Source organism: Eriocheir sinensis, chromosome 61, assembly GCF_024679095.1.
Source record: "Eriocheir sinensis breed Jianghai 21 chromosome 61, ASM2467909v1, whole genome shotgun sequence".
Taxonomy (NCBI): Eukaryota; Metazoa; Arthropoda; class Malacostraca; order Decapoda; family Varunidae; genus Eriocheir; species Eriocheir sinensis.
The window spans coordinates 2,647,347-2,674,096 of NC_066569.1; the positions used below are offsets into that span (position 1 = coordinate 2,647,347).

Below are 26,750 nucleotides of genomic sequence, written 5' to 3' on the forward strand. Positions count from 1 at the left end.
CTTCCTTTCTTCCTTCCTTTTCTTTCATTCCCTCCTTCCTTCCTTCCTTCCTTCCTTTCTTCCCTCCTCTGTTCGTTCTCATTCACCTTTGTCCTCCTCCTCCTCCTCCTCCTCTTCTTTCTCCGCAGTCCATCGTTTCCTTCCTCCCTTCCTTCCTTTCCTCCCTTCCTCCTCCTCCTCCTCCTCCTCCTCCTCCTCTTCCCCTCACAACTCTTTCATCCTTTTAATCTCTCTCTCTCTCTCTCTCTCTCTCTCTCTCTCTCTCTCTCTCTCTCTCTCTCTCTCTCTCTCTCTCTCTCTCTCCTTTATTGTTTTTTTTCTTTTTTCTCTTTCTTTACCTCCTCCTCCTCCTCCTCCTCCTCCTCCTCCTCCTCCTCCTCCTCCTCCTCCTCCTCCTTGTCACCATTTTTCTTCCTCCTCTACTACATTTTTTTTCATTCTCATCACCACAACACCACAACACCACCACAACACCACCCCCAATACAGTCATCACCACCTCTTATCACCACCACTGAAACTCACCTCCACCTTTTCATCACCACCACCACCACCACCACCAACACCACCACCCTTCTTCATCATCTCCTCCTCCTCCTCCTCCTCCTCCTCCTCCTCCTCTCTCTTCGTTTTCATCACCATTCCACCACCAGCGAGTAAAGGGCTTTTTTTTATTATTATTGTTTTCTTTCTTTTTTTTGTGCCCTTGAGCTGTCTCCTTTGTTGTAAAAAAATTGTTTCCTTTGTTGTAAAAAAAATGTTTCCTTTGTAAAAAAAATATTTCCTTTGTTGTAAAAAAATATTGTTTCCTTTGTTGTAAAAAAATATTGTTTCCTTTGTTGTAAAAAAAATGTTTCCTTTGTTGTAAAAAATAATGTTTCCTTTGTTGTAAAAAAAAAATGTCTGTTGTAAAAAAAATTGTCTCCTTTGTAAAAAAAAATTACTCCTGTGTTGGAAAAAATAAAAAAAATAAAACATCACCACCACCACCACCACCAGCACTAACACCACCTCCTTCGTCTCCTCCTACAGGCGTCATCCCGCAGTTCGACCTGGTGCGCCCCTCTGAGGGATACCACGGCTTGGTCTCTGAGGACAGCACACTAGTGGAGGTGCAGCCAGCCATCCGCGCCTACCCCGACGTCTGCACCTTCAGGATTGCCAACAAGCATCACGGCGAGGCGCCCTTCATGGTGGGTGAATTGGGGGGGGGGCGTTGAAGGGGGCGTGGGGGTGTGAGGTTGGCGCGGGTGACGAATGGGAGGGTCAGGTTATCTAGAGTTTGGTGAGGGGTTGTGAGGTTGGGTATGTGTGTGAGAGAGTGGGCATGGGTGGAATGGGATATGGAAGGGAGGGGTATGGGAGAGGGGTGTGAGAGGGGCGTGGTTGAAGAATGGGGGGGTCAGGTTATCTAGAGTTTGGTTAGGGGTTGTGAGGTTGGGTACGTGTGTGAGAGAGTGGGCATGGGTGGAGTGGGATATGGAAGGGAGGGGTATGGGAGAGGGGCGTGGTTGAAGAATGGGGGGGTCAGGTTATCTAGAGTTTGGTTAGGGGTTGTGAGGTTGGGTATGTGTGTGAGAGAGTGGGCATGGGTGGAATGGGATATGGAAGGGAGGGGTATGGAAGAGGGGCATGGGAAGGGTGGGAGGGGGGGTGGAAGGGGCATAGTGGGCATGGGTGAAGTGAGATATGGAAGAGTGGCATTGGTAGGGTGGGAGGGGGGGTGGAAGGGGCATAGTGGACATGGAAAGGAAGGGTATGGAAGAGGGGCATGGGAAGGGTGGGAGGGGGGGTGGAAGGGGCATAGTGGGCATGGGTGGAGAGGGACATGGAAGGGAGGGGTATGGAAGAGGGGCATGGGAAGGGTGGGAGGGGGGGTGGAAGGGGCATAGTGGGCATGGGTGGAGAGGGACATGGAAGGGAGGGGCATGGGAAGGGTGGAAGGGTATGTGGAAGGGGCATAGTGTGCATGGGTGGATTTACATAGATTTACATAGAAAATCAGACCACACAGACCCCATGGTCCAGACTTGGTGGTCTGTCCTAAAGTGATTTTACATTAATCAGAAGACTCCAAAACGTTGCATTTCTACTCTAGTTGATATTAAGTTGAAGGAAGTGACGGTCGAGCTTATTTTTGAAGGAGTCAATCGTGTTACACTGGACCACTGATGGTGGAAGCTTATTCCATTCTCCTTTCACAACGTTGGTGAAGAAAATTTGGTGCAGTCTGAATTTACTTGTCTACATCTGAGGTTTACGCCATTGTTTGTGCGCAGAGTGTCATCGATCAGAAACAATGTTGATCTGTCTACATTCGTGAAACCATTAAGTATTTTAAAACATTCGATCAGTTTTCCTCAGGCGACGTTTCAAAGAGAACATGTTAAGGGTGAAAGCCTTTCTTCGTAGGATTTGTTGCGGAAGGAAGGGATCATTTCGTTGCCCGACGCTGAACACCTTCTAATTTAGCAATATCCTTTGCATGGTGGGGAGACAAAACTGTACCGCATATTCCAAGTGAGGTCTGACTAAACTGTTGTAGGCAGAGAGTATTACATCTTTATTCTTGAATAAAAGTTTCTTTTAATGAAGCCCAACATTCTGTTCGCTTTATTTGCTGCATCGATGCATTGCTGTGAGAATTTGAGGTTGACGCGATTTGACCCCAAGTCTTTGACGCATTGACGCTTTGAGTTTAACACCGCGCATTTCGTATTCGAACTTCTTTATCTTTCTCCTCAACTTGAAGGACCTGGCACTTGTCTCGTTAAGGGCATCTCCCATCTATCCGACCAAGCTGAAATTTGTGCAAATCCTCTTGGGCTTTGCCTGTCTTCGTCAGTGAGAACCGAGTTACCAATCTTTGTGTCGTCTGCAAATTTACTAACGCGGTTATTGAGTCCAACATCCAAGTCGTTGATGTAAATAATGAAGAGCACTGGGCCAAGGACCGAGCCCTGAGGGACGCCACTAGTGACAGGCGCCCCTCTGAGTTAAATCCGGAATGGAAGTGGAGTGGGACATTAAAGGGAGGGGAATGGGAGAAGGGCATGGGAAGGGTGGAAGGGGCATAGTGGGCATGGGTGGAGTGGGATATGGAAGGGAGGGGTATGGGAGAGGGGCATGGGAAGGTGGAAGGGGCATAGTGGGCATGGGCGGAGTGGGACATGGAAAGGAGGGGTATGGAAGATGGGCATGGGAAGGGTGGAAGGGGCATAGTGGGCATGGGTGGAGAGGGACATGGAAGGGAGGGGTATGGAAGATGGGCATGGGAAGGGTGGAGGGGGTGTGGAAGGGGCATATTTTGGCATGAGTGGAGTGGAGCATAAGTAAATTAGAAATGGGATAAAGAAATGGATAAATAGCGAAACATATATGGGGATAGAGAGGTGGGCATGAGCATATTAGGGGCATGGGTATAGGGCATGGTCAGTTAGTAAAGGCTAGAGAGAGAGAGAGAGAGAGAGAGAGATTGTTACACTGGTGGCAGCAGTGGGATACAGAGAGAGAGAGTTAATATGCAGGAGGACAAACTCGAACGGTATAAAGACCAGGAAGAGGAAAAAAAAGAGGAAGGAGGAGGAAAAATCAGGAAGAATGGCGGACATTTTGGAGGAGGAGAAGGAGGAGGAGGAGGAGGAGAGTGGGCTAGGAAAGGTTGAAAGCAGTGAAGGAGGAGGAGGAGGAGGAGGAGGGTTAGTGGAAGTGGTAAGGAGCAAAAAAAGAGGAGGAGGAGGAGGAGGAGTTGAGCTTTTAAGGAAGTGTTCAAGGAAGGAAAGGATTAAGAGGAGGAGGAGGAGGAGGAGGAGGAGGAGGAGGAGGAGGAGGAGGAGGAGGGAAGAAAAGGAGGTGATTGGTGGTATAGAGGTCGAGAGAGAGAGAGAGAGAGGTCAGTGAAGGTTACAAGGGTCAGTCAGTCAGTCAGATCCTTCCATCCCTCCTCCTCCTCCTCCTCCTCCTCCTCTTTTTTGCATAGGTTATAGGGAGAGTGGGAGGAGGAAGAGGAGGAGGAGGAGGAAGAAGAGAAAATCTGAGTCTGAATTTTATACTCTCCTCCTCCTCCTCCTCCTCCTCCTCCTCCTCCTTCATCTCCTTTTTTTCCTCCTCCTCCTCCTCCTCCTCCTTCTCCTCCTCTTCCTCCTCCTCCTCCTCCTCTTTCACATACAGTAACTTTACCTCCTCCTCCATCTCCTCTTTTCCTCCTCTTCTTTACTCTTCCTCCTCCTCCATCTCCTCTTTTCCTCCTCTTCTTTACTCTTCCTCCTCCTCCTCCTCCTCCTCCTTCTTCTCCTCCTCCACTCATCTCCTCCACTCATCTCCACCTTTTCAGATCCATTTTATCCTCACTCCTCCTCCTCCTCATCTCCACCACCTCTTCCACCTATACAGCTTAACTCCACTGCCTCCTCTTCCTCCTCCTCCTCCTCTTCCACTCTTCTTCTCCCTCATACTCTCTCTTCCACCTCCTCCTCTTTCGCTCCATTTCCCACCTCTTCCACCTCCTCCTCCACCTCCTCCTCTCATCTCCACATGCAACCTTACTCCACCTTCCACCTCCTCCTTCTTCACCTCCAAAGATCCACCTCCTCCTCTTTCTCTCCATCTCCCACCTCTTCCACCTCCTCCTCCTCCTCCTCTCCACATGCAACCTTACTCCACCACCTCCCCCTCATTCACCTCCAAAGGTCCACCTCCACTATCCTCTCTCTCCACTCCACATCATCACCACAACCACTTCACCTCCACTCACCACCTCCACCTCCACCACAGATCCACCTGAGGGACGGAGTGTCGGGCGAGGCGGAGTTGCAGGCCAAGCGTCCACTCAACTGCGAGAAGCGGAAGAATTATAAATTTGACATCACGGCCATTTCCTGCTCGGGCGTGGAGTCGCACAAGTAAGCTAGTTCTAATCTCTAAACTCTGTCTCTAACTCTATTTCTCTATCTCTAGCTCTGTTTCTGTGTCTATTTCTCTTTGTTCCTATCTCTCTCTGTTCCTCTCTCTCTCTCTCTCTCTCTCTCTCTCTCTCTCTCTCTCTCTCTCTCTCTCTCTCTCTCTCTCTCTCTCTCTCTCTCTCTCTCTCTCTCTCTCTCTCTCTCTCTCTCTCTCTCTCTCTCTCTCTCTCTCTCTCTCTCTCTCTCTCTCTCTCTCTCTCTCTCTCTCTCTCTCTCTCTCTCTCTCTCTCTCTCTCTCTCTCTATATATATATATATATATATATATCTTTCTGTCTCTCTTAACTAGTAGTTGAAGTAAGCTAGCTCTAATCTATTGTCTCTAACTATTTATCTTTATTTTTCTCTCTATTTGTTTCTCTGTTGTGTCTCTCTAGCTCACCCTAAGCCTACCCCAACACCCTTCTATACCCACTCACCCAAGATCACCCTAGACTAACACCCTCCTCACCTTAAACTCACCCCATTATACCCACACACCCTAAGATCACCCTAGACTAACACCCTCCTCCCCCTCAACTCATCCTAGACTCACCCTTCTATACCCACACACCCTAAGATCACCCTAGACTAACACCCTCCTCCCCCTCAACTCACCCTAGACTTACCCTTCTATACCCACACACCCTAAGATCACCCTAGACTAACACCCTCCTCCCCCTCAACTCACCCTAGACTCACCCTTCTATACCCACACACCCTAAGATCACCCTTGACTAACACCCTCCTCCCCCTCAACTCACCCTAGACTTACCCTTCTATACCCACACACCCTAAGATCACCCTAGACTAACACCCTCCTCCCCCTCAACTCATCCTAGACTCACCCTTCTATACCCACACACCCTAAGATCACCCTAGACTAACACCCTCCTCCCCCTCAACTCACCCTAGACTTACCCTTCTATACCCACTCACCCTAAGATCACCCTAGACTAACACCCTCCTCCCCCTCAACTCACCCTAGACTTACCCTTCTATACCCACACACCTTAAGATCACCCTAGACTAACACCCTCCTCCCCCTCAACTCATCCTAGACTCACCCTTCTATACCCACACACCCTAAGATCACCCTAGACTAACACCCTCCTCCCCCTCAACTCACCCTAGACTTACCCTTCTATACCCACTCACCCTAAGATCACCCTAGACTAACACCCTCCTCCCCCTCAACTCACCCTAGACTTACCCTTCTATACCCACACACCCTAAGATCACCCTAGACTAATACCTCCTCCGCCTCAACTCACCCTAGACTTACCCTTCTATACCCACACACCCTAAGATCACCCTAGACTAACACCCTCCTCCCCCTCAACTCACCCTAGACTTACCCTTCTATACCCACACACCCTAAGATCACCCTAGACTAACACCCTCCTCCCCCTCAACTCACCCTAGACTTACACTTCTATACCCACACACCCTAAGATCACCCTAGACTAACACCCTCCTCCCCCTCAACTCACCCTAGACTTACCCTTCTATACCCACACACCCTAAGATCACCCTAGACTAACACCCTCCTCCCCCTCAACTCACCCTAGACTTACCCTTCTATACCCACTCACCCTAAGATCACCCTAGACCAGTGTTTCTTAAACTTTTTTGTGCAGCGGACCCCTTTTATTAAAATTACTCATGTAGCGGACCCTTTATTATTATAATTTTCCTCTTGAGTTTGAAAGTGTTTGCAGGTCATAATATACTGAAATTACAACTGAATTATTTATTACTGGCTTATCTTCAAATCCCAATGTGACTTAGCCACTGTAAAAAGCCATCAGGATTTGGTGCTACAAAAATAGGAATTTATGACGTTTTGGCCGAAAATTTGACTGAAATCGATATTAAAAATTATCCTGCGGACCCCTTGGAACATTCCACGGACCCCTGGGGGTCCGCGGACCACACTTTAAGAAACACTGCCCTAGACTAACACTCTCCTCCCCCTCAACTCACCCTAGACTTACCCTTCTATACCCACACACCCTAAGATCACCCTAGACTAACACCCTCCTCCCCCTCAACTCACCCTAGACTTACCCTTCTATACCCACACACCCCAAGATCACCCTAGACTAACACCCTCCTCCCCCTCAACTCACCCTAGACTTACCCTTCTATACCCACACACCCCAAGATCACCCTAGACTAACACCCTCCTCCCCCTCAACTCACCCTAGACTAACACCCTCCTCCCCATTAACTCACCCTAGACTTACCCTTCTATACCCACACACCCCAAGATCACCCTAGACTAACACCCTCCTCCCCCTCAATTCACCCTAGACTAACACCCTCCTCCCCCTCAACTCACCCTAGACTTACCCTTCTATACCCACACACCCTAAGATCACCCTAGACTAACACCCTCCTCCCCCTCAACTCACCCTAGACTAACACCCTCCTAACCCCTCAACTCACCCTAGACTTACCCTTCTATACCCACACACCCTAAGATCACCCTAGACTAACACCCTCCTCCCCCTCAACTCACCCTAGACTAACACCCTCCTCCCCATAAACTCACCCTAGACTTACCCTTCTATACCCAAACACCCTAAGATCACCCTAGACTAACACCTCCTCCCCTCAATTCACCCCTAAACTAACACCTCCTCCCCTCAACTCACCCTAGACTTACCCTTCTATACCCACACACCCTAAGATCACCCTAGACTAACACCCTCCTCCCCAGCAACTCACCCAAGAAGAACACCCTCCTAACCCATCAACTCACCCTAGACTTACCTTCTATACCCACACACCTAAGATCACCCTAGACTAACACCCTCCTAACCCCTCAACTCACCCTAGACTTACCCTTCTATACCCACACACCCTAAGATCACCCTAGACTAACACCCTCCTAACCCCTCAACTCACCCTAGACTTACCCTTCTATACCCACACACCCTAAGATCACCCTAGACTAACACCCTCCTCACCTTTAACTCACCCCATTATACCCACTCATAAGATCACTCTAGTCTAACACCTTCCCTCCCTTCCCCTTCCTTCCGCAGTGTGACAGTCCACGTGAAGGTGACCGACGTCAATGAGTACGCGCCGGTGTTCGTGGAGCCGTCGTATGTACGGGACGTGGACGAGGGGCGGCTGTACGAGGAGGTGGTGGCGCTGCAGGCGGATGACCAGGACTGTTCTCCCAAGTACGGGGACATCTGCCGCTATGAACTCCTCACCAGGGACCAGGTACGATGTGCGAAGGGGGCTGAAAGGGGCGTACGAGGAATTTTGGGGCAGGCTGGGGGTGTCTTGAAGGTTAGGTATGAACTGCTCACCAAGGACCGGGGCTGAAAGGGGCGTACGAGGAATTTTGGGGCAGGCTGGAGATGTCTGGAAGGTTAGGTATGAACTGCTCACCAGGAACCAGGGCTGAAAGGGGCGAACGAGGATTTTTGGGGCAGGCTGGGGATGTCTGGAAGGTTAGGATAGGCTGTAGGGAAGGTTCAGGGGTGTGGGCAGGCTGTGAGAGGTGTGGGTAGGCTGCAGGAGAAGGTTTAGGGGTGAAAGTAGGCTATGAAGGATTGTGGGTAAGGTGTGGAGGTAGGGTCAGGGTGTGGTAGGCTGTGTGGGGCTGCAGTGGAAGATTTGGGTAAGTTGGAAGGCTGTGGTAGGCTGTGTGGGGGTGCAGTGGAAGTTGGGTAGGTTGTAAGGATGTGGAGGAAGGTTTTGGGGTGTGGGCAGGCTGTAGAGGAAGGTTCAGGGGTGTGGGCAGGCTGTGGAGGAAGGTTCAGAGGTGTGGGCAGGCTGTAGAGGAAGGTTCAGGGGTGTGGGCAGGCTGTAGAGGAAGGTTCAAGGGTGTGGGCAGGCTGTAGAGGAAGGTTCAAGGGTGTGGGCAGGCTGTAGAGGAAGGTTCAAAGGTGTGGGCAGGCTGTAGAGGAAGGTTCAGGGGTGTGGGCAGGCTGTAGAGGAAGGTTCAAGGGTGTGGGCAGGCTGTGGAGGAAGGTTCCGGGGTGTGGGCAGGCTGTAGAGGAAGGTTCAAGGGTGTGGGCAGGCTGTAGAGGAAGGTTCAGGGGTGTGGGCAGGCTGTGGAGGAAGGTTCAGGGGTGTGGGCAGGCTGTGGAGGAAGGTTCAGGGGTGTGGGCAGGCTGTGGAGGAAGGTTCAGGGGTGTGGGTAGGCTGTAGAGGAAGGTTCAGGGGTGTGGGAAGGCCGTGGGAAGGTGTGGCAGGGTGTGGGCAGCCTGGGAGGGGGTCAGGTCGCAGGTGACAGACGGTTTCTTATAGGTCAAAAACAAAAAAAATATTCAAAAGTCCAAAGAAAAGTTAAAGAACATGCTCCCATCCCTACCACCCCCTTCCCCTTCCACCTCCCATTCCTACCACCCCTTTCCCCTTCCACCTCCCCCTTCTAACACCCCCTTCTTCGGCAGCCCTTCACCATACACAGCGAGGGGGTGATCCGCAGCAGAGGAGACGGAGAGAGAGACGAAAAAAAATATTCAAATGTCTAAGGAAGAATTACAGAATATCCACCCTATCCCTACCCCCCCACCCCCCTTCCACTTCCCCCTTCTAACACCCCCTTCATCCACAGCCCTTCCCAATAGATGGCAAGGGGGTGATCCGCAACACAGGCGAAGGAGAGAGACAAAAAAAATATTCAAAAGTCCCAAGAATTACAGAACATGCTCCCATCCCTAACCACCCCCTTCCTCCACAGCCCTTCACCATAGACAGCGAGGGGGTGATCCGCAACACTGAGCCGCTGGACTACGAGCGCTCCCACAACCACATCCTCTCCGCTGTGGCCTACGACTGTGGCATGAAGAGGTCGCAGCCTGTTATGGTCACAATCAAAGTCAACAGGGTGTGTCGCATCGGCTGGAAGGGTGAGTAGGGTGATAGGGGTGACAGGGGAAGGGATAGGGTGATGGGGGAACACTTGGGGGGGGGGGATGTGGGGAAGGAGGAGGGTGTGAGACAGACAAAAAAAAATCATACAAAGTCACACAAACTAACTAACGCACCTATTTTTTTTGCCCCATCCCGCCCCATCATATCTCGTCCCATCATACCTTGTCCCACCCCGTCAAATTGTGTCCCATCCCGTCATCCCATCCCATCAAATCCTGTCCCATCCTGTCATATCCCATCCCACACTGTCATATCCTGTCCCACCCCATTATATCCCATCCCACCCCCTTATATCCCATCCCACACTGTTATATCCCATCCCACCCTGTCATATCCCACCTCGTCATATCTCGTCCCACCCTGTCATATCTCGTCCCACACTGTCATATCCCATCCCATCATACCTTATCCCATCCCATCCCATCATATCCTGTCCCACACTGTCATATCCCATCCCCCTATCCCCAGGCATCCCGGACCAGGTGGAGTACTCGCCAGGGTCAGGCCGCCAGGAGCTGTTCCCCGCCGCCTCCCTGGAGCTGTGCAATGTGCCGTGCCGTGTGGAGAGGGTGCAGGCCAGAGTCACCCTCACCACCACGCACATCGGGAAGGGCTGCGACCGTGACACCTACTCCGTGGCTGCCCAGAGGAAGATGTGCGGTGAGTAGAAGGGGGGATGTGTAGGAAAGGGGGAGGGTGTGTAAGGGGGGATGTGTAGGAGAGGGAGGATGTGGAGGAGGGAGGATCTGAAGGGGAATGTGTAGGGGAGGGAGGATGTGAAGGGGAGGGAGGATGTGAAGGGGGGATGTGTGGAGGAAGGATGTGTAGGGGAGGGAGGATGTGAAGGGGGGATGTGTAGGGGAGGGAGGATGTGAAAGGGGATGTGTGGGAGGGAGGGTGGATGTGTGGAGGAGGAGGGATATGTATGGGAGGGAGGATGTGAAGAGGGGATATGTAGGGGGGATGTGTGGAGGAGGGAGGATGTGATGAGGAGATATGTAGGGGAGGAAGGATGTGAAAGGGGGATGTGTAGGGGAGGGAGGATGTGAAAGGGGGATGTGTAGGGGAGGAAGGATGTGTAGGGGAGGAAGGATGTGAAAGGGGGATGTGTAGGGGAGGGAGGATGTGAAAAAGGGATGTGTAGGGGAGGGAGGATGTGAAAAAGGGATGTGTAGGGGAGGGAGGATGTGAAAAAGGGATGTGTAGGGGAGGGAGGATGTGAAAAAGGGATGTGTAGGGGAGGGAGGATGTGAAAACGGGATGTGTAGGGGAGGGATGTGAAGAGGGATGTGTAGGGGAGGGAGGATGTGAAAAAGGGATGTGTAGGGGAGGGAGGATGTGAAAGGGGGATGGGTAGGGGAGGGAGGATGTGAAAGGGGATATGTAGGGGAGGGGGGATGTGTAAAGGGGAGGGAGGATGTGTAGGAGAAGGAGGGATGTTTTTTTTTCTAATTTTTCACTTTTTGTCATTCTCTTTATCTTTCTCTTCCTTCCTCTCCTCCTCCTCCTCCTCTTCTTCTCTTCCTTCCTCTTTGCATTCTTCCATTTTCTTTTCCTTTTTCCTCCTCCTCCTCCTCCTCTTCCTCCTCCTCTTTCTTCTTTTTGTTCCATCTTAATTTTCCTCCTCCACTTACCTTCTCTTCCTCCAACTCCTCCTCCCTACACCTTTCCTCCTCCTCCTCCTCCTCCTCCTCCTCCTCCTCCTTCTCCTCCTCCTTCTTCCACCTCCTCTTCCTTCTTCCACCTCCTCTTCTTATACCCTCTTTTCTTCATCCACCTCCTCTATCTCCCTCCTCCTCCTCCTTGAAACCTCCCTCACAATCCACTCCCCTTCACTCATCCACCTCATTCATCCACCAGGCGCCAGTTCAGCCAGCGTGGAGCTCCTGCCCGCCCCTGGTGCCGGCCGCGAGTGGACCGCCGGCTTGCACTCCGACGAGGGGCATGAGGGTGACCTGATCTACCAGTTTGAGGGCGACAGTTCCGGGGCGGTGGTGCCTGAGTCCGTCCTTCCACATAACCTCACCAACACCTTCACCATCTCCACCTGGCTCAAGCACAAGGCTCACCCCAATATGGACAAGGTGTGGAGGGGATGTGGAAGAGTGTGGAAGAGGCTGGGAGGGATGTGGGAAGGGTGGAGACTTGTGGGAAGCTGTGGAATTGATGTGGAATTAGTGTGGAAGAGGTTGTAAGGGTATGGGAGGGATGTGGAAGAGGTGTGAGAATGGTATGGGAAGGGTGGATACTTATGGGAAGCTGTGGGAGAGTGTGTGTGTGTGTGTGTGTGTGTGTGTGTGTGTGTGTGTGTGTGTGTCCACCTAGCTCAAGCAGAAGGAATAGATGTGAAAGGGACGTGGAAGATTATGTAAATTTAGTGTGATTGTCAGTGGAAGAGAAGGGGGAAGGGAAGAGAAGGAAGGGAAAGGGAAGGAAGGAAGGAAGAAAAGGAAACTGTGTGAGAAGTCGTGGGCGTGATCGGATGTGTCGCGTCTTGCTCCGTGTGGAAAGTGCTGTGTCGACATGGCGGGCAGACCCAAGGCCGTTGTTATTGTGATGTTATTCATGAAAGAAATTAAGACACTCACTCACTCACTACTATGTTTGAGAATAAGTGCATCGAAGACTATTATTGAGGCTAACGATGACATTGTTGACGGCCCTCGTAGAGCGCTGCATCAGTGACGGAGCAGCAGGGCCTGAAACCTCATCAACGGTAAACGGTAAACGATAAAGAAAGCATATGGGAAGGGAAGGAAAGGAAGGAAGGAAGAAAGGGAAGGAGGAAGAAAGGGAAAGGAAGCATATGGGAAGGGAAGGGAAAGAAGGAAGGAAGGAAGGAAGAAAGGGAAGGAAAGGAGGAAGAAAGGGAAAGGAAGGAAGAAAAGGAAAGAGAAGAAGAAGAAGAGGAAGAGAAGAAAGGGAAAAGAAGGGAAGGAAAGAAAGCATAATGGGAAGGGAAGGAAGGAAGAAAGAAAGAAGAAGAAGAAATAAAAGAGGAAGAGAAAGAAAGGACAGGAAAGAAAAAAAGAGAAACTGAAATAGAGAAAAAAAAAAGTGTTAATGTGTGTGTGTGTGTGTGTGTGTGTGTGTGTGTGTGTGTGTGTGTGTGTGTGTGTGTGTGTGTGTAGCTACTTTCTCTCCCTCACTCTTTCCCTCTCTCTCACTAACACCTCTCTCTCTCTCCCTCTCCCTCTCACTAACACACCCTCTCTCTCTCACCCCTCCACAGCACACCAAGGAGCACGTTCTCTGCACCGCCGATGACCACAAGATGAACCGTCACCACACAGCCGTCTTCGTGCGGAACTGTCGCCTCATCCTTCTGCTCCGCCGCGAGTCATCCGAAGCCAACCTCAACACCTTCCAGCCAGCCGAGTGGAGGTGGAAGCTGTCCCAGGTGTGTGGATGAGGCGGATGTGTGTGTGTGGAGGAGGCGGATGTGTGTGTGTGCGTGGATGAGTGTATCTGTGGATTTTTCAACCACCATCACCTCCACCATCAAACTGTTACCACCTTCATCATCACCATCACCACCACCATCACCACCACCACCATCACCTCCACCATCAAAACATTACCACCTTCATCATCACCACAATCATCACCATCACCAACATCATCTTTTAAACTATCCATATCCCTCATCACCTCCTCCTCCTCCACCTCCCCTTCTACACCATCACCACCATCGTCATCACCACTAACACCGTCGTCGTCCGCAGGTGTGTGACAACGAGTGGCATCATTATTCCATCCACGTCAGCTTCCCGGAGGTCACCCTGTACGTCGACGGCCACATCTTCCGCCCTGAGAATGGAGAGTCACCTGAGGTATGTGTGTGTGTGTGTGTGTGTGTGTGTGTGTGTGTGTGTGTGTGTGTGTGTGTGTGTGTGTGTCATATCACCTGTACAGCCTAGCATCCCTCACCTCCATATGTTCTCGTTAACATGTATCTTCCTCCCCTCCTTCAGGTGATTGATGACTGGCCGCTGCACCCCACCAGAGGCATCAACACCACCATGTCCGTTGGCGCCTGTTGGCAGGGTGAGTGTGTGTGCCGGGAGGTGACTGTCAGGGTCACTCACCCATACAAACAAACAAAACTAACCTAATATGAACCATCCAAGCTTTGTGTGGTGGTCTGTGTCAACCTGTGTAAATCATCCATCCTTTCATCCACAGGGTCTGAGAGCAGCATGAAGCACGGTCTGACGGGCTACCTGGCAGGGCTGTCTGTGCTGGTGGGTGCCCTGGAGAGCCCCCGCGTGCTGGCCTGCCTCACCCGCTGCCAGGAGGCCCTCGACACACCTGCCATGGAGCTCCTGCAGCCCAGCATGGAACTGTTGACCAATAATGGTTGGTGTTTGTGTGTTTGAGATTTTTAAATATCTTTAGTATGTGTGAGTGCCTCGCTCCACTCCAGAGAGTTTCACCAGAGTCTGGGTTGATTGCTGGTCATCGTGGCAGCATGTGGGTAGTCTTGGGTCACTTGGTGATGACTGACTAGTGCCGGCTTATAGCGGTGGGCGGGACTTGAACCTGTGTCCTCCAGGACACTGCACACACATGCTGACCACTCAGCCACTGCCATGTGTGTGTGTGTGTGTGCCTACACACACTCACACACACACACACACACACACACACACACACACACACACACACACACACACACACACACACACACACCATACTAACACAGCTCCTCTGTCTCCTCCACACAGAGATGACGCAGATCACTGTGGAAGGCAACAACATCACCAACATGGAGACACTCATCCACCGCATCGCCTACGTCAACAGCCGGGACTTCCCCACCCCGGGCCGCCGCCCCATCACCGTCGTGGCCAACATCATGTACGTAACAAAAAATAAATAAATGGACAGCATACATCACCATCTGCTCCACACATCACCACACCACCACCACACACCACTTCCACTCACCTCCTCCCCCTCCTCCTCCAACAGGTGTGACTCGGGCAAGTCCTTCAAGGTCGACCCCGCCCAGAGCTTCGTGGTGGTCATGCAGCCGCACCAGCCAAGCATTGAGCTCAACGGCACCACAAACTTTGCCGAGGAGTACGAGTCCTTCCGCCAGGGCCTGCGAGTGTTCCCCGACGTGGGTGTGTACCTCTCACCCGCTGCGGAGGAGGCAACCGCACCCACACCCGGCGGACAGCTCGACGAGTGCGTGGTCTCGGTCTACCCATCACTCAACCCGGATCACGAGACTCTCCTCCTGCCCGACAACCTGATTTCGGAGCTCGGCCTGGCCTCGACCACCACACGCCAGGGGGCAACCATTTCGGGGGCACATACAACGCACCACTACCAGTCCATCCTCCGCCAAATTCACTACGCCAACCGAAAGCCGGCCTACTACCTCAACCGCGCCTTCAAGCTCTCCTGCTCTGAGCTCGGCGGAAGATTCACGAGCAATGAGTATGTGCAGACGGTGAGTAAAGGAAGGGAAGGAAAGGGAAGGAAAGGGAAGGAAAGGAAGAAGGAGAAGGAGAGAAAGGGAGAGAGAGTTAAGGAGGGAGGGAAAGGTAAGTGAAGGGAAGGAAAAGAAATGAAGGAAAGATGAGGGAGAGAGAGAGGGAGGGAAAGGGAGAGAAAAAGGGAGGTAAAGGAAAGGAAAGAAAAGAAGGAGAGAGAGAGAGAGAGAGAGAGAGAGAGAGAGAGAGAGAGAGAGAAAGGAAGATTCAAAGAGAGACAGAGAGAAGGAATGAGAAAGAGAAAGACAGCTTAAAAGAAAGAAAAAAAGAGAGAAAGAGAAAGAAAGAGAGAAAAAAAGGAAGGAGGGGAGGGCATCAGAACCACTCCACACCCACACCCACACCCTAACTCCACATCCCTCCACCCAGGTCACCGTCATCCACCCACAACTCAGCGTGGAGAAGACATCTGATCTCATGGACCCGAACAGCAGCCCCGTGGACCAAGCCAGCCTCTCCGACACCCCCGCCCTGCCGCCCCGCCCGCCCCACGGCCAGCGCACCCCCGTCGGCGGCCCCATACCCCACCACAACCCGCCCCCCGCCCCTGCACATGCCCGGGTCTCGACGCACCATGTTGAGGCAAAGGCGCCCCATACAGTCAAGGATGTGTACTTCAGCTCCTCTGTGATGGAGGGAGCTGCCGTGAACAGTGCCGGTGAGTGAGGGAGAGGAGGACGAGGAGGAGGAGGAGGAGGAGAAGAGAGAGAGAGAGAGAGAGAGAGAGAGAGAGAGAGAGAGAGAGAGAGAGAGAGAGAGAGAGAGAGAGAGAGAGAGAGAGAGAGAGAGAGAGAGAGAGAGAGAGAGAGAGAGAGAGAGAGAGAGAGAGAGAGAGAGAGAGAGAGAGAGAAATTGACCTTACTGAAGCATGAGGAAGTGTGTGTGTGTGTGTGTGTGTGTGTGTGTGTGTATGAGAGAGAGAGAGAGAGAGAAAGAGAGTAACCAGGTCTCCCCCGCTGCCTCCCCCAGACCTGTACGGGGGAACCAGAAGTCAGGTGGTCGCTTTGGCTGCGGGTGAGCCTGTGTCCATACTCACCCTCACACCCTTCACCCTTTCTCACCCTTTTTCTTCATCCCCTTTCCTTTCACCCTTCTCTCCCCTTCACCCTTTCTCACCCTTTTTCTTCATCCCCTTTAATTTCACCCTTCTTTCCCCTTCACCCTTTTTCTTCATCCCCTTTCCTTTCACCCTTCACCCTTTCTCACCCTTTTTCTTCATCCCTTTCCTTTCACCCTTCTTTCTCCTTCACCCTTTCTCACCCTTTTTCTTCATCCCTTTCCTTTCACCCTTCTTTCTCCTTCACCCTTTCTCACCCTTTTTCTTCATCCCTTTCCTTTCACCCTTCTTTCTCCTTCACCTTTCTCACCCTTTTTCTTCATCCTTTCCTTTCACCCTTCTTTCTCCTTCACCTTTCTCACCCTTTTTTCTTCATCCCTTTCCTTTCACCTTTTCTTCCCTTCACCCTTTCACCCTTTTTCTTCATCCTTTCCTTTCACCCTTCTTTCCCCTTCACCCTTTCTCACCCTTTTTTCTTCATCCTTTCCTTTCACCCTTCTCTCCCTTCACCTTTCTCACCCTTTTTCTTCATCCCTTTCCTTTCACCCTTCTTTCCCCATCACCCTTTCTCACCCTTTTTCTTCATCCCTTTCCTTTCACCCTTCTTTCCCCTTCACCCTTTCTCACCCTTTTTCTTCATCCCTTTCCTTTCACCCTTCTTTCCCCATCACCCTTTCTCACCCTTTTTCTTCATCCCTTTCCTTTCACCCTTTTTTCCCCATCACCCTTTCTCACCCTTTTTCTTCATCCCGTTTCCTTTCACCCTTCACCCCTTTCTCACCCTTTTTCTTCATCCCTTTCCTTTCACCCTTCTTTCCCCATCACCCTTTCTCACCCTTTTTCTTCATCCCCATTCCTTTCACCCTTCTTTCTCCTTCACCCTTTCTCACCCTTTTCTTCATCCTTTCCTTTCACCCTTGTTTCCCCATTCACCCTTCCCCTTCACCCTTTCTCCAACACCCTTCCTCTCCCATCACCCTTCTTCACCCTGTCTCCTCCCTGCTTCTTCATTCACCCTTCCCCACCCTTCTTCTCTCTCCACCTCTCCGCTCCTCCCTTCACCCTTCCTCCCTTCTTCCTCCCCCTCACCCCCCCTTCACCCTTCTTTCCCTTCACCTACCCTTCCTTCCCCATCACCTCCCTGTTCTATTCTTTTCTTTCCTTCCCTTCCCTTCCCTTCCCTCCCCTTTCCTCCCTCTCTCCCCCTTCCTCCTCCTCTCTCTCTCTAAGCACTCAATAGTTCTACCAGCACCACCACCACCACCACTGCTACCACCATTACTAGTATAACTACCACTATTTATGCAGCAGCAGCAGCCTCTCACCACCGCCAGCACCACCACTATCAACACCACTATTACCAACACCAAGATTGTTATTAGTCAGTTGGATATTTATAGGTTAGGTGTTTTGTCTGTGTGTGTGTTTGTGTGTGTATGTGTGTGTGTGTAGTGGTATTGTTGGTACTACTACTACTACTACTACTACTACTACTACTACTGCTGCTACATCTGCTAATTGCTACAAGCTTTCCACATCTGATCAGCAGCTTTGATTGCACACACACACACACACACACACACACACACACACACACACACACACACACACACACACACCACTACTTACAAAAATATATAAAAAAAATGTACAAAAACACCAAACTCATCACCACCAAATTCATCACCATAGCACCACACTCACAAAAAAAAAATCTCACCCAAACACCACCACCACCACCACCGTCATCACCACTACTCATCACCATTGCAGGCCACGCAGTCACCATCATCATCGTGGTGTGCGTGGGCTTCCTGGTGTTCATGGTGGTGCTGGGCGTGATCCGTGTGCGCGCCGCCCACACCCGAGGCACCCACCAGGACATGGCGGACACGGAGATGGCATGGGATGACACCTCCCTCAACATCACCGTCAACCCCATGGAGGTGAGTGGAAGGGAGGGGAAGGAGAAGGAGAAAGAGGAGAGACTGTTCTATAAGTGGACGGGAAGAGGAAAGGGAGGAATAAGAGGAAAGAGGAGAAATAAAGAGGAAAAGAGGAAGGACATATTGCCAACCCATACCTTTTGGAAGAGAGGGACAAGGAAAAGTTGCAATAAAAATGGAGATAGAGAGAAAACTAATAAAGACTGAAGGAAACAAATGGCTCAAGGATAAAGAGGAGAGATTGTTCTATAAGACGACGGGAAGAGGAAGAGGAGGAACAAGAGGAAAGAGGAGAAATAAAGAGGAAAAGAGGAAGGACATATAAAGAGGGTGGAGAGAAGAGGAGATTTGGGTGGGGAGGAAAAGAGTGAGGGGAGCGAGAGATAGAAAGGATGGGAGAGTGGGATGGAAAGGAAGGGGATTGAGGGGGAAGGAGAGGAAGAAAAGGGCCATTTTGAGATACAGGAAAAGGGTGGGAGGGGGATGGAAAAGGGAGAAAGGGGGTTAAGAAAGTGGGAGAGGATGGAAAATGTTAATATTGAGGTCAGTAAGGGAGAGATAGAGATAGAAATAAGGTTGAGGAGAAGGATGAAATAGTTGTTTGGGGTAGAAGAAGAGGGTGAGAGACAGGAAGGGGGGAGAAAAGGGGAAAGGGAAAGAAGAAGGAGAAAGAAAGGAAGGAAAGGGAGGGGGAAAGGAATATTTTGAGATCAAGCAGGATAGATGAGAAAGAAAACGGGGGTATGTTTGAGATCAGAAAGGGAGCATCTACCATTTACAAACTACCATCATCATCACCCATCGTCATCACCCATTGTCATTACCATAGCTGGGCGTTATCGCGATAAGTTATCGCGATACATTATCGCTGATAACAAAATCGGGTTATCGGCCATCCGCTACTTATTCAAATATATATATCGGTATCTTCGTTATTTTTGTAACCAAACTAGCGATAATCGCTACTTTTTTTTCCGCCTCTCAGAAAAAAAAACGATGTTTCCTCCCTACTTCCAATGCGTGGCCCGGGCGCCTGGTGTTGCTTGAAAAAAACTTCAGGGTATGAAATATCTTCGGTGAAGAGATTTCATACTTAGATCATCAACATTAAAACACTAGGTTATTTTTTATGTTAGACTAAAATATCAATATATCAAAGAGAAAAATCAGTTAACTTTGCCCCCAAAATGATCATTCACTACCTCAAATTTGATATTCCATATTCGTTTGTGAGCATGCCATGGTATTGAAGGCACCCGGGGTTGTGTTATTTGGTGTCCCATCGTCAAAAGCTGGCGCTTTTGTTTACAAACACTGGTCTCTCGCGAACTGTGCATGTTCAGACCAGTAAGCGTAGCCCTGTACAGTCTCACAAAGCTTTTTAACACATTAAGAGTTGCTGGAAGGCTGAATCAGACAGATAGTACCACTATCCTTGCTGTTTCTAGAACGACACTCTGTACATATAAATACAACTCGTACAGAGCGTCGTTCTAGAAACAGCGAGGATGGTGGTAGTGGTACTGTATGTCTGATTCAGCCTTCCAGCAACTCTTAATTACGGTTATGAATCTTTGTGAGACTGTACAGGTGTACGCTTGCTGGTCTGAGCATGCGCAGTTCAGCAGTTCACGAGAGACCAGTGTTTCGATGGTGGGGACGCCAAATAACACAACACCGGTTCAGGCTTTTCTAGTATTACCGTCCATAGGTACGTGTCAACGTGTGGTTTTCAGGTTTTGTAAGTTTTCTAAAATACAGATAATGAAAATTTGAGTTCATCTATGTTTTTTTTATTTGAAATATCAATATAGTATCGTTTTCGCCTATCGGACTTATCGCTAGCTAGTATCGGAATTGTGGATTTATATTGGGTATCGGCTATCGGTTATCGCCTATATATGTGTCTCCAGTTAACGAATATCGGTTATCACCGATAAGGCTTTTCATTATCAGTTATCGGTTATCGGGAATAAGGTTTTCTGCTATCGTGCCCAGCTATGGTCATTACCCATCTTCATCACCTCCCGTCGTCTTCCACACAGCAACAGCTCGGCATGCCAGAGACGCAGCGGCTGAGAGACGACGAGGATGATGACGACGACTCCTCAGACGACGGCAGCAACTTCAACGACGACCTCGACTCGTCTGATGAAGAGGAAGGGAAACCGAAGGAGTTGGAATGGGACGACTCAACCCTTAAGATGTAAACTCTCTCTCTATCTCTATCTCTCTCACTCTCTCTCTCAATCTCTCTCTCTCTCTCTCTCGCTTTCTTTTTTCATCACCGCCGTCGCTGCCACTGGTGTTGTTTTACGGAGAATCATCACCACCGCGCCTTCATCACCACCACCACCACCACCAGTCATCACCACCTTTGTCTTGGGTGTTTGTGTGTTTATCAGTGATCTGGTGTTGAAGTTTGGTGATTTTTTGTACTTGCGTTTTTTTTTTTTTTTTTTTTTTTTTTTTTTTTTTTAATATATATATACTACGATTGTGATTTTTTGTGCCATATTGTTTCTCTTCCTCCTCCTCCTCCTCCTCCTCTTCTTCATTCTCCTCTTCCTCCTACTTCTCTGCTACTATTATTTCTCCTTTTCTTTCTCTCTATCTCCTCCTCCTCCTCCGTCTCCTCCTCTTCCTTCTCCTCTTCTTCATTCTCCTCTTCCTCCTACTTCTCCTCTGCTACTATTTCTCCTTTTCTTTCTCTCTCTATCTCCTCTTCCTCTTCTTCTTTCTCTTCAAATTTTATCAACTCTATCTCTTGTTCTGCTTTTTCTATCTACTTCTTCTTCTTTTCCTTCTTTTTCTTTGTCTCCTTTCCTTTATCTTTCTTTTATTTCTGTTTCTCTCCTTCCTTCCTTCCTTCCTTCCTTCCTTCCTGTCTGCTTACTAAATAGAATCTCTCTTCCTCCTCCTCCTCCTCTTCCCTTTCTTCCATTCCTTCATTCTTTACCCATATCTTCATTTCCATTCCTCACATATTTCTCTCTTTCTTTCTTTTTTAATATACTTATAATGTCTTTCTTTTATGTCTGTTTCTTGGATGTGCTGATGATGCTGATGACTAGACAGACAGACAGGAGGGATAGATTGATAGATAGACAGAGAGACAGAGAGCTATCAGGTGTTCATATCCTTTCACAGCTGTTATAAAATTGTGAAGAATTGTTGTACATATTCTTTTATCATGTATGTATATGACGGATTTATTTATTAGGGGAGAGGAGGAGTAAGAGGAGAGAGAGAGAGAGGAAGAGTTTATAAGAATTCTCAGTCAAGTCAGTCATTCAGTCAGTCAGTCACATCCACATTACTCATTTACTTAAATTGTGATACTTTATTGGTGGTGGTGATGAGTGGTGGTGGTGGTGGTGGTGGCGGCGGCGGCCGCAGCCGGTTAATATTATTCCTAACAGTAGGTGTCGTTTTGTGGTCCGCTGCAGCCACGGTGTGAGAGAGAGAGTGAGGCGCCCCACCACCACGCGGGACTGGTGATGTCCGCGGCGGTGGTGGTGGTGGCGGTGAGTCAGTCCATGAGTCAGTGAGTCCGTCAGTCAGTGAGTCGAGTCAATGGTCACCATCTCGTTGTCACAAAGAAGGAGAAGGAGAAGGGGTAGGAAGACTTCAGCAGCAGGAGTCTGCCGTCAGCGTTGAGGCCACACCCCGGCGCGGCGGTGTGGCCGTGGTGGTGGTGTGGAGTGGTGGAGTGGTGGTGTTGGTGTGGAGCGGTGGAGTCAACATATCTGAACCTGCCTCTGTTATTTGGTACCGTAACTTTGTAGGTTAAGGCCGCGGCGCTAGGCGAGGTGTACGTACTTACAGTAGTAGTCTTACCTGTAGTCAGGTGAAGTGTTTAGTCACACGCTATGTAAAAACAAAGTATACAATAATTTTGCTAATAATATTACTTCCTAATGATGTCTGCGAGGCGCCAGCCAGCCTGCCAGCCTGACACAGCCGCACGCGCGTGCCCCAAGGCGCGGCGCGGCGCGGGCGGGCGGCGGGGCGCGGCGAGCGGCGCGCCGTCCGCCCGCTGCCGCCGCGTCCCGCCGCCTGCAGGAGCGCCTCGCAGCCCGCCGCGCCGCGCCGCGGGCGTGGCACGCGCAGAGAGACTAACACATATCACGGCTTTAGGCTAACGCGATGCTGTTCCTCGTTGAGTTCCGTTGTGTGGCGGCGCGACGCCCGGGGCAAGGCCGCCGCCTGGCCGGCACCCCGCCCCGCCCCGCCCCGCCGGGCGTGACGGCGGCGGCGAGGGTCGGCGCCCCGGGCAGCGTCTTGGTGACATATCTGTATAAAGCTGACGCCCAGCTGTACATTGTGGACACGCTTGCTGCGCCGGGCCGCGGCGCCCCGCGTGTCAGGCCCCGGCTCGGCGCGCACACACACACACACACACACACACACACACACACACACACACACAGCCTCCTCCAGGCCCCCCTCCCCCGTCACAGCATCAGCCGCCGTGGAGGAGGTTCGCAGGTTTTGTATATTCACTGTACAATGAGTCCCTGGCCGCCCCCCCGCCCCCCTCTGTGGCTTGCCCGCCCCCGTGTACCCTGGCACCGCCTGCGTCACGCGCACCGCCGCGCGTCGCGTCACCACAAGTGTTAGACCGTTACAATCAAAAGCGTCGCCCCCCTTCACCCCCTCCTACACCCCCCTGGGCCCCGTCGCCGGGGCCTCCAGTACTCCGCGGGGCGGCCAGGCTGCGGGCGGGGCGGGGCGGGTCGCCTGCCCCGCCCCGGCCGCCGCCTGGCCGCCCCGCCCTCCGTGCGGCGTCGCGGCGTGTCCTATACATACTAACAGTGTTCGGCGGACGCTGGACGCGCAGCTCCGGGATATAAATATAAATATATATAAATACATAACTATACACACACACGCGCGATATATTTTTTGTTGTTTCCTTGAGCGGCTGACCTCCCTTCCCGCGCCCGCGGCGGCGGCGGCGGCGGGCGGCGCCGCGGCCCCGCCCGTCGCCTCCGCCGCCGCCGCCGCCGCCCCTGGCGGGGTCCGGGCGGCCCTCCGCTTCTCGCTTGTGCTTTGTGGCCGGTCATCATCAGCTTGTGTAGCCAACAGGTCATGATAGGTTTATTTTGATACCTCACAAAGCATCGCCGGGACACTGTGACGCAGCAGCAGCAGCAGCAGCAGCAATATTAACAACAATAATGTACTAACTGTAACGCTGACCACCAGCGACGTGCCGGCGGGGACGGGGCGGAACGGGGCGGGGCGGAGCGGGGCGCGGGTCGTGCCCTCACCAGCAATACTAACCCGACATATCACGACGGAGGCCCCGCGGCGGCGACGACCCGCGGCCCCGCCCCGGCACTGCCCGCCCCGCCCCGCCCCCGACGGCACCGCGGATCATTTATTGACCCGACGTCGCCCCGCTCCTCCCCGCCCTGCCTCGACACGCCGCGAGGCTGTCAAGGCGGGGCGGGGCAAGGCGGGGCAAGGCGGGCCCCACTGTAAGGGTTGGGATGGCGCTGGCCGCGGGTGTAGGCACTGCACAAAGTCCCTGGCTTATGTACTCCGTCATCAATAAATATTACCTACACCCAACCCGTGTGTCTGTTTCCCCCACCCCACCCACACACACACACACACACACACAAACACACACACACACACACACACACATCATGACCCCCCCCCCCCCCTCATCCGAAGCTGACCTTCCTTTCTGTCCGCTCCATTGTTTTTTTCCTTTTTCTTTTCTCTTGAGCTGCTTCCATTACTCTCTCTCTCTCTCTCTCTCTCTCTCTCTCTCTCTCTCCGTATAATTTTATCTCTTCCACATTCTCCTCTATCTTCTCCTTTGCCTCCGTCTTTTCTCCATTCCTTCCCTCCATCCTTTTCTTCTTCTTCCATCTCTCCTTCCTCTTCTCCTTTGCTTTCCTTTCCTTTCTTTCCCCATCTCTTTCTTCTAGCTTTCATTCCTTTCCTTTCTTCCCCTCCTCAGCCTTTCTCTCCTTCCCGCCTTCCCACTTCTCCTCACCTCCTCTCTTATCTCAATCTTTCTTTAACAATCATTCCCTCGTTACTACCCTCCTCTCCTTCCCTCCCTCTCCCCCTCCTCTCCCTTCGTCCCTCGCTCAGAAGACTCAGTACCTCGGCATCTGATACTGGAGAAGGGATCGCTGCTTCGCCTCCACCACCTCCTCCTCCTTCGTCAGCGGGTCTCGTCAGGGCGTACAGGTATGTGGTATGGGTTAATTAGCAAGCTCAGGCGACTTAGCCCAGGTGTGTGTGATCTGGAGTGACTTAGAGGTGACTTGTTGGAGGTAAATACAGATAACTGGCGGTGTAATGATGGGTAGTTAATTTATTTTATTAGTTTTTTTTGCATATTTTTGTTATTAAAGGACTTTTTGCGTAGTTGGTAGTTTTGAGTAGCGGGCTTTTTTCACATTTTTTACCTTTTTTATGCCCTTGAACTGACTCCTGCTGTAAAATAAAAATCTGAGTGGATAACTGAGTTAGATAAGCCGATGGTTACGTAATTATGACTTATTAGGCTTACAATTAACAACTATCGATTTTAACTTGAACCCTTGGGCGCGACTCGGTCTGTCCTTCCCTCTAATCCCAAGCCATTCACAACACCATGCAGTCGTATTACGAGTATATGTGTATTCCATAAACAGATAACGTACAGACTAAAGGGGTTATTACACTGGGCATATTTTCCGTGGATTTTCAGTCAAACCACGATTTCCGCTGGCGTGGTTCTCAATTGTTTGTTGTTATTGCTGCTGCTGATGATGGTGAGTAATACCGTCGTCCTTCAATGAAATCTACCGTAGCTTTGGGAGATCGTGGACACGTCAGAAAACCACGCACATATGAGAACCACGCCAGCGGAAATCGTGGTTTGACTGAAGACCCACGGAAAATTTGCCAAAGTGTAACAGCCCCTTAGAGAGTTTCCTACCTCCTCCTACCCTCTCCTAACCTACCCTACCCCAAGCCAGCGGAAATCGTTGTTTGACGGAAGATCCACGGAAAATTTGCCCAGTGTATTAGCCCCTTAACAGTGAGATGGATTGCCATGCGCAGGTCATCGCTAGATTTGTAAACAATGGAGGTTGCCACAAGGCTCAAGTTAGAGTCAATGGACTGTAGTCTAACAATAGTAAAAAGAAACACACAAGATAGTCTAGTATTTTTTGTTTTCTTTCTTCTGCTGTTGTATTCGTTTTCAGAGTGGAAGACTCCACTCATGTCACTACCCACACCCACCTCCATCCATTTACCCCCCAACTTCATTCCCCCGACTCGCCCACCCACCCAAGCATCCACAGACCCGCTCGCTCATCTCCAACTTCTCCCACCCCCTCAATTCCACCTCCTGACCAGCCCTTCCACTCGCCTCCACCTACAACTTCTCCCACCTACTAACCCGCCCTTCCACCCACCTCCATCACCGCCGTCCACTCAAAGAGGAAACGGGTCAAACAAGGAGTAAGGAGAATGACCAAGGTATAGTTGACTTATTCACTGCTTGTTGCCTTGTTAAATGAAACTGAAAGAGTCCATTTAAATTTATTCACCAGCATCTCTAAAGTACACGGCATTACATATATAACTATTCGTTGGTCTTCGTTCTTGCAGGAGTCGTGGCAGAGTGGAGTCCGTGGAGAGAGAGAGAAAGACAGAGACCTACATATGTGGCTGGGAGGGGCATGTGTCTGGGGGGGTTGTAAACATACTGTGGGGTGACATCCTGTGGAGTCCTGAGAGAGAGAGAGAGAGAGAGAGAGAGAGAGAGAGAGAGAGAGAGAGAGAGAGAGAGAGAGAGAGAGAGAGAGCAACCGAAGATCTAACGGCAGCATCCTCGGTCCCATCTCTCACGGCGCAAGTTCAGAGATTCGAGTCTGGCGGCGTCCCCTCCATCACCAGCCTCCCTCCTGTGCTGGCGTGGACGAAGATGATCCCTGCGCGGTGGTGGGAGAGCAGGGATGATGTGCAGCCTTGGTGGTAATAGATGGGAAGGTGTGGTGGGAGATCTGTCAAGTCCACACAGCCAGGCAGCTGTTGAGAAGAATGTTCGTCAATATTGTGTGTAGCTTGACTCTGCTTACGATGCATATGTATGTAGTCTGCAAGGTTCGAAAATACAATACCTACACGTGACCTACTTGTTTCTTTCACGACCAAAGGGTTATAATGTTTTTCCGGTGGCTCCTCCAAGTATAATGGACTTACAATAAAGCAAAGTAATAATAAACTCAATACTTGGGAGCTGAACAGAGAGGTGGGGTCTAACAATATAGCAAAGTAATAATAAACTCAATACTTAGAAGGTTTATACTTAGCTGAACAGAGAGGTGGAGTCTTACAATATAGCAAAGCAACAATAAACTCAATATTTGGGAGGTT

General features: G+C 50.9%; 1 protein-coding gene and 3 long non-coding RNA genes across 5 annotated transcripts in view; 3 read left to right on the forward strand and 1 right to left on the reverse strand.

The window, feature by feature from the left end:
- LOC126986114 (calsyntenin-1-like) overlaps positions 1–23,930 on the forward strand; it is a 67,542-nt gene extending 43,612 nt beyond the window's left edge. The window contains exons 2-16 of the mRNA XM_050841840.1: positions 1,032–1,192; positions 4,773–4,900; positions 7,992–8,178; positions 9,650–9,818; positions 10,312–10,503; positions 11,704–11,927; positions 13,076–13,243; positions 13,569–13,676; positions 13,818–13,890; positions 14,029–14,202; positions 14,571–14,703; positions 14,818–15,304; positions 15,717–16,005; positions 18,178–18,350; positions 20,396–23,930. Coding sequence (XP_050697797.1) covers positions 1,032–1,192; positions 4,773–4,900; positions 7,992–8,178; positions 9,650–9,818; positions 10,312–10,503; positions 11,704–11,927; positions 13,076–13,243; positions 13,569–13,676; positions 13,818–13,890; positions 14,029–14,202; positions 14,571–14,703; positions 14,818–15,304; positions 15,717–16,005; positions 18,178–18,350; positions 20,396–20,560 — 2,831 coding nt within the window. The 3' untranslated portion in view covers positions 20,561–23,930. The remainder of the gene's footprint in view (positions 1–1,031; positions 1,193–4,772; positions 4,901–7,991; positions 8,179–9,649; positions 9,819–10,311; positions 10,504–11,703; positions 11,928–13,075; positions 13,244–13,568; positions 13,677–13,817; positions 13,891–14,028; positions 14,203–14,570; positions 14,704–14,817; positions 15,305–15,716; positions 16,006–18,177; positions 18,351–20,395) is intronic.
- Positions 8,207–8,922, forward strand: LOC126986116 (uncharacterized). Its single transcript, XR_007739292.1, has 3 exons — positions 8,207–8,694; positions 8,726–8,787; positions 8,850–8,922. It is a non-coding gene; the product is annotated as an uncharacterized LOC126986116 (long non-coding RNA).
- LOC126986115 (uncharacterized) lies at positions 16,274–17,133 on the reverse strand. The gene is made up of 2 exons (XR_007739291.1): positions 16,968–17,133; positions 16,274–16,705 (listed from the first exon to the last, which is right to left on the reverse strand). It is a non-coding gene; the product is annotated as an uncharacterized LOC126986115 (long non-coding RNA).
- A 245-nt stretch (positions 23,931–24,175) lies between the features above and the next one.
- On the forward strand, positions 24,176–26,504 carry LOC126986039 (uncharacterized). Of its 2 annotated transcripts, XR_007739236.1 has the most exons (3): positions 24,176–24,566; positions 25,728–25,850; positions 26,238–26,504. It is a non-coding gene; the product is annotated as an uncharacterized LOC126986039 (long non-coding RNA). The 2 variants fall into 2 exon arrangements; XR_007739235.1 differs by lacking the exon at positions 24,176–24,566 and having other exon boundaries at positions 25,292–25,850.
- Positions 26,505–26,750: the final 246 nt, after the last annotated feature.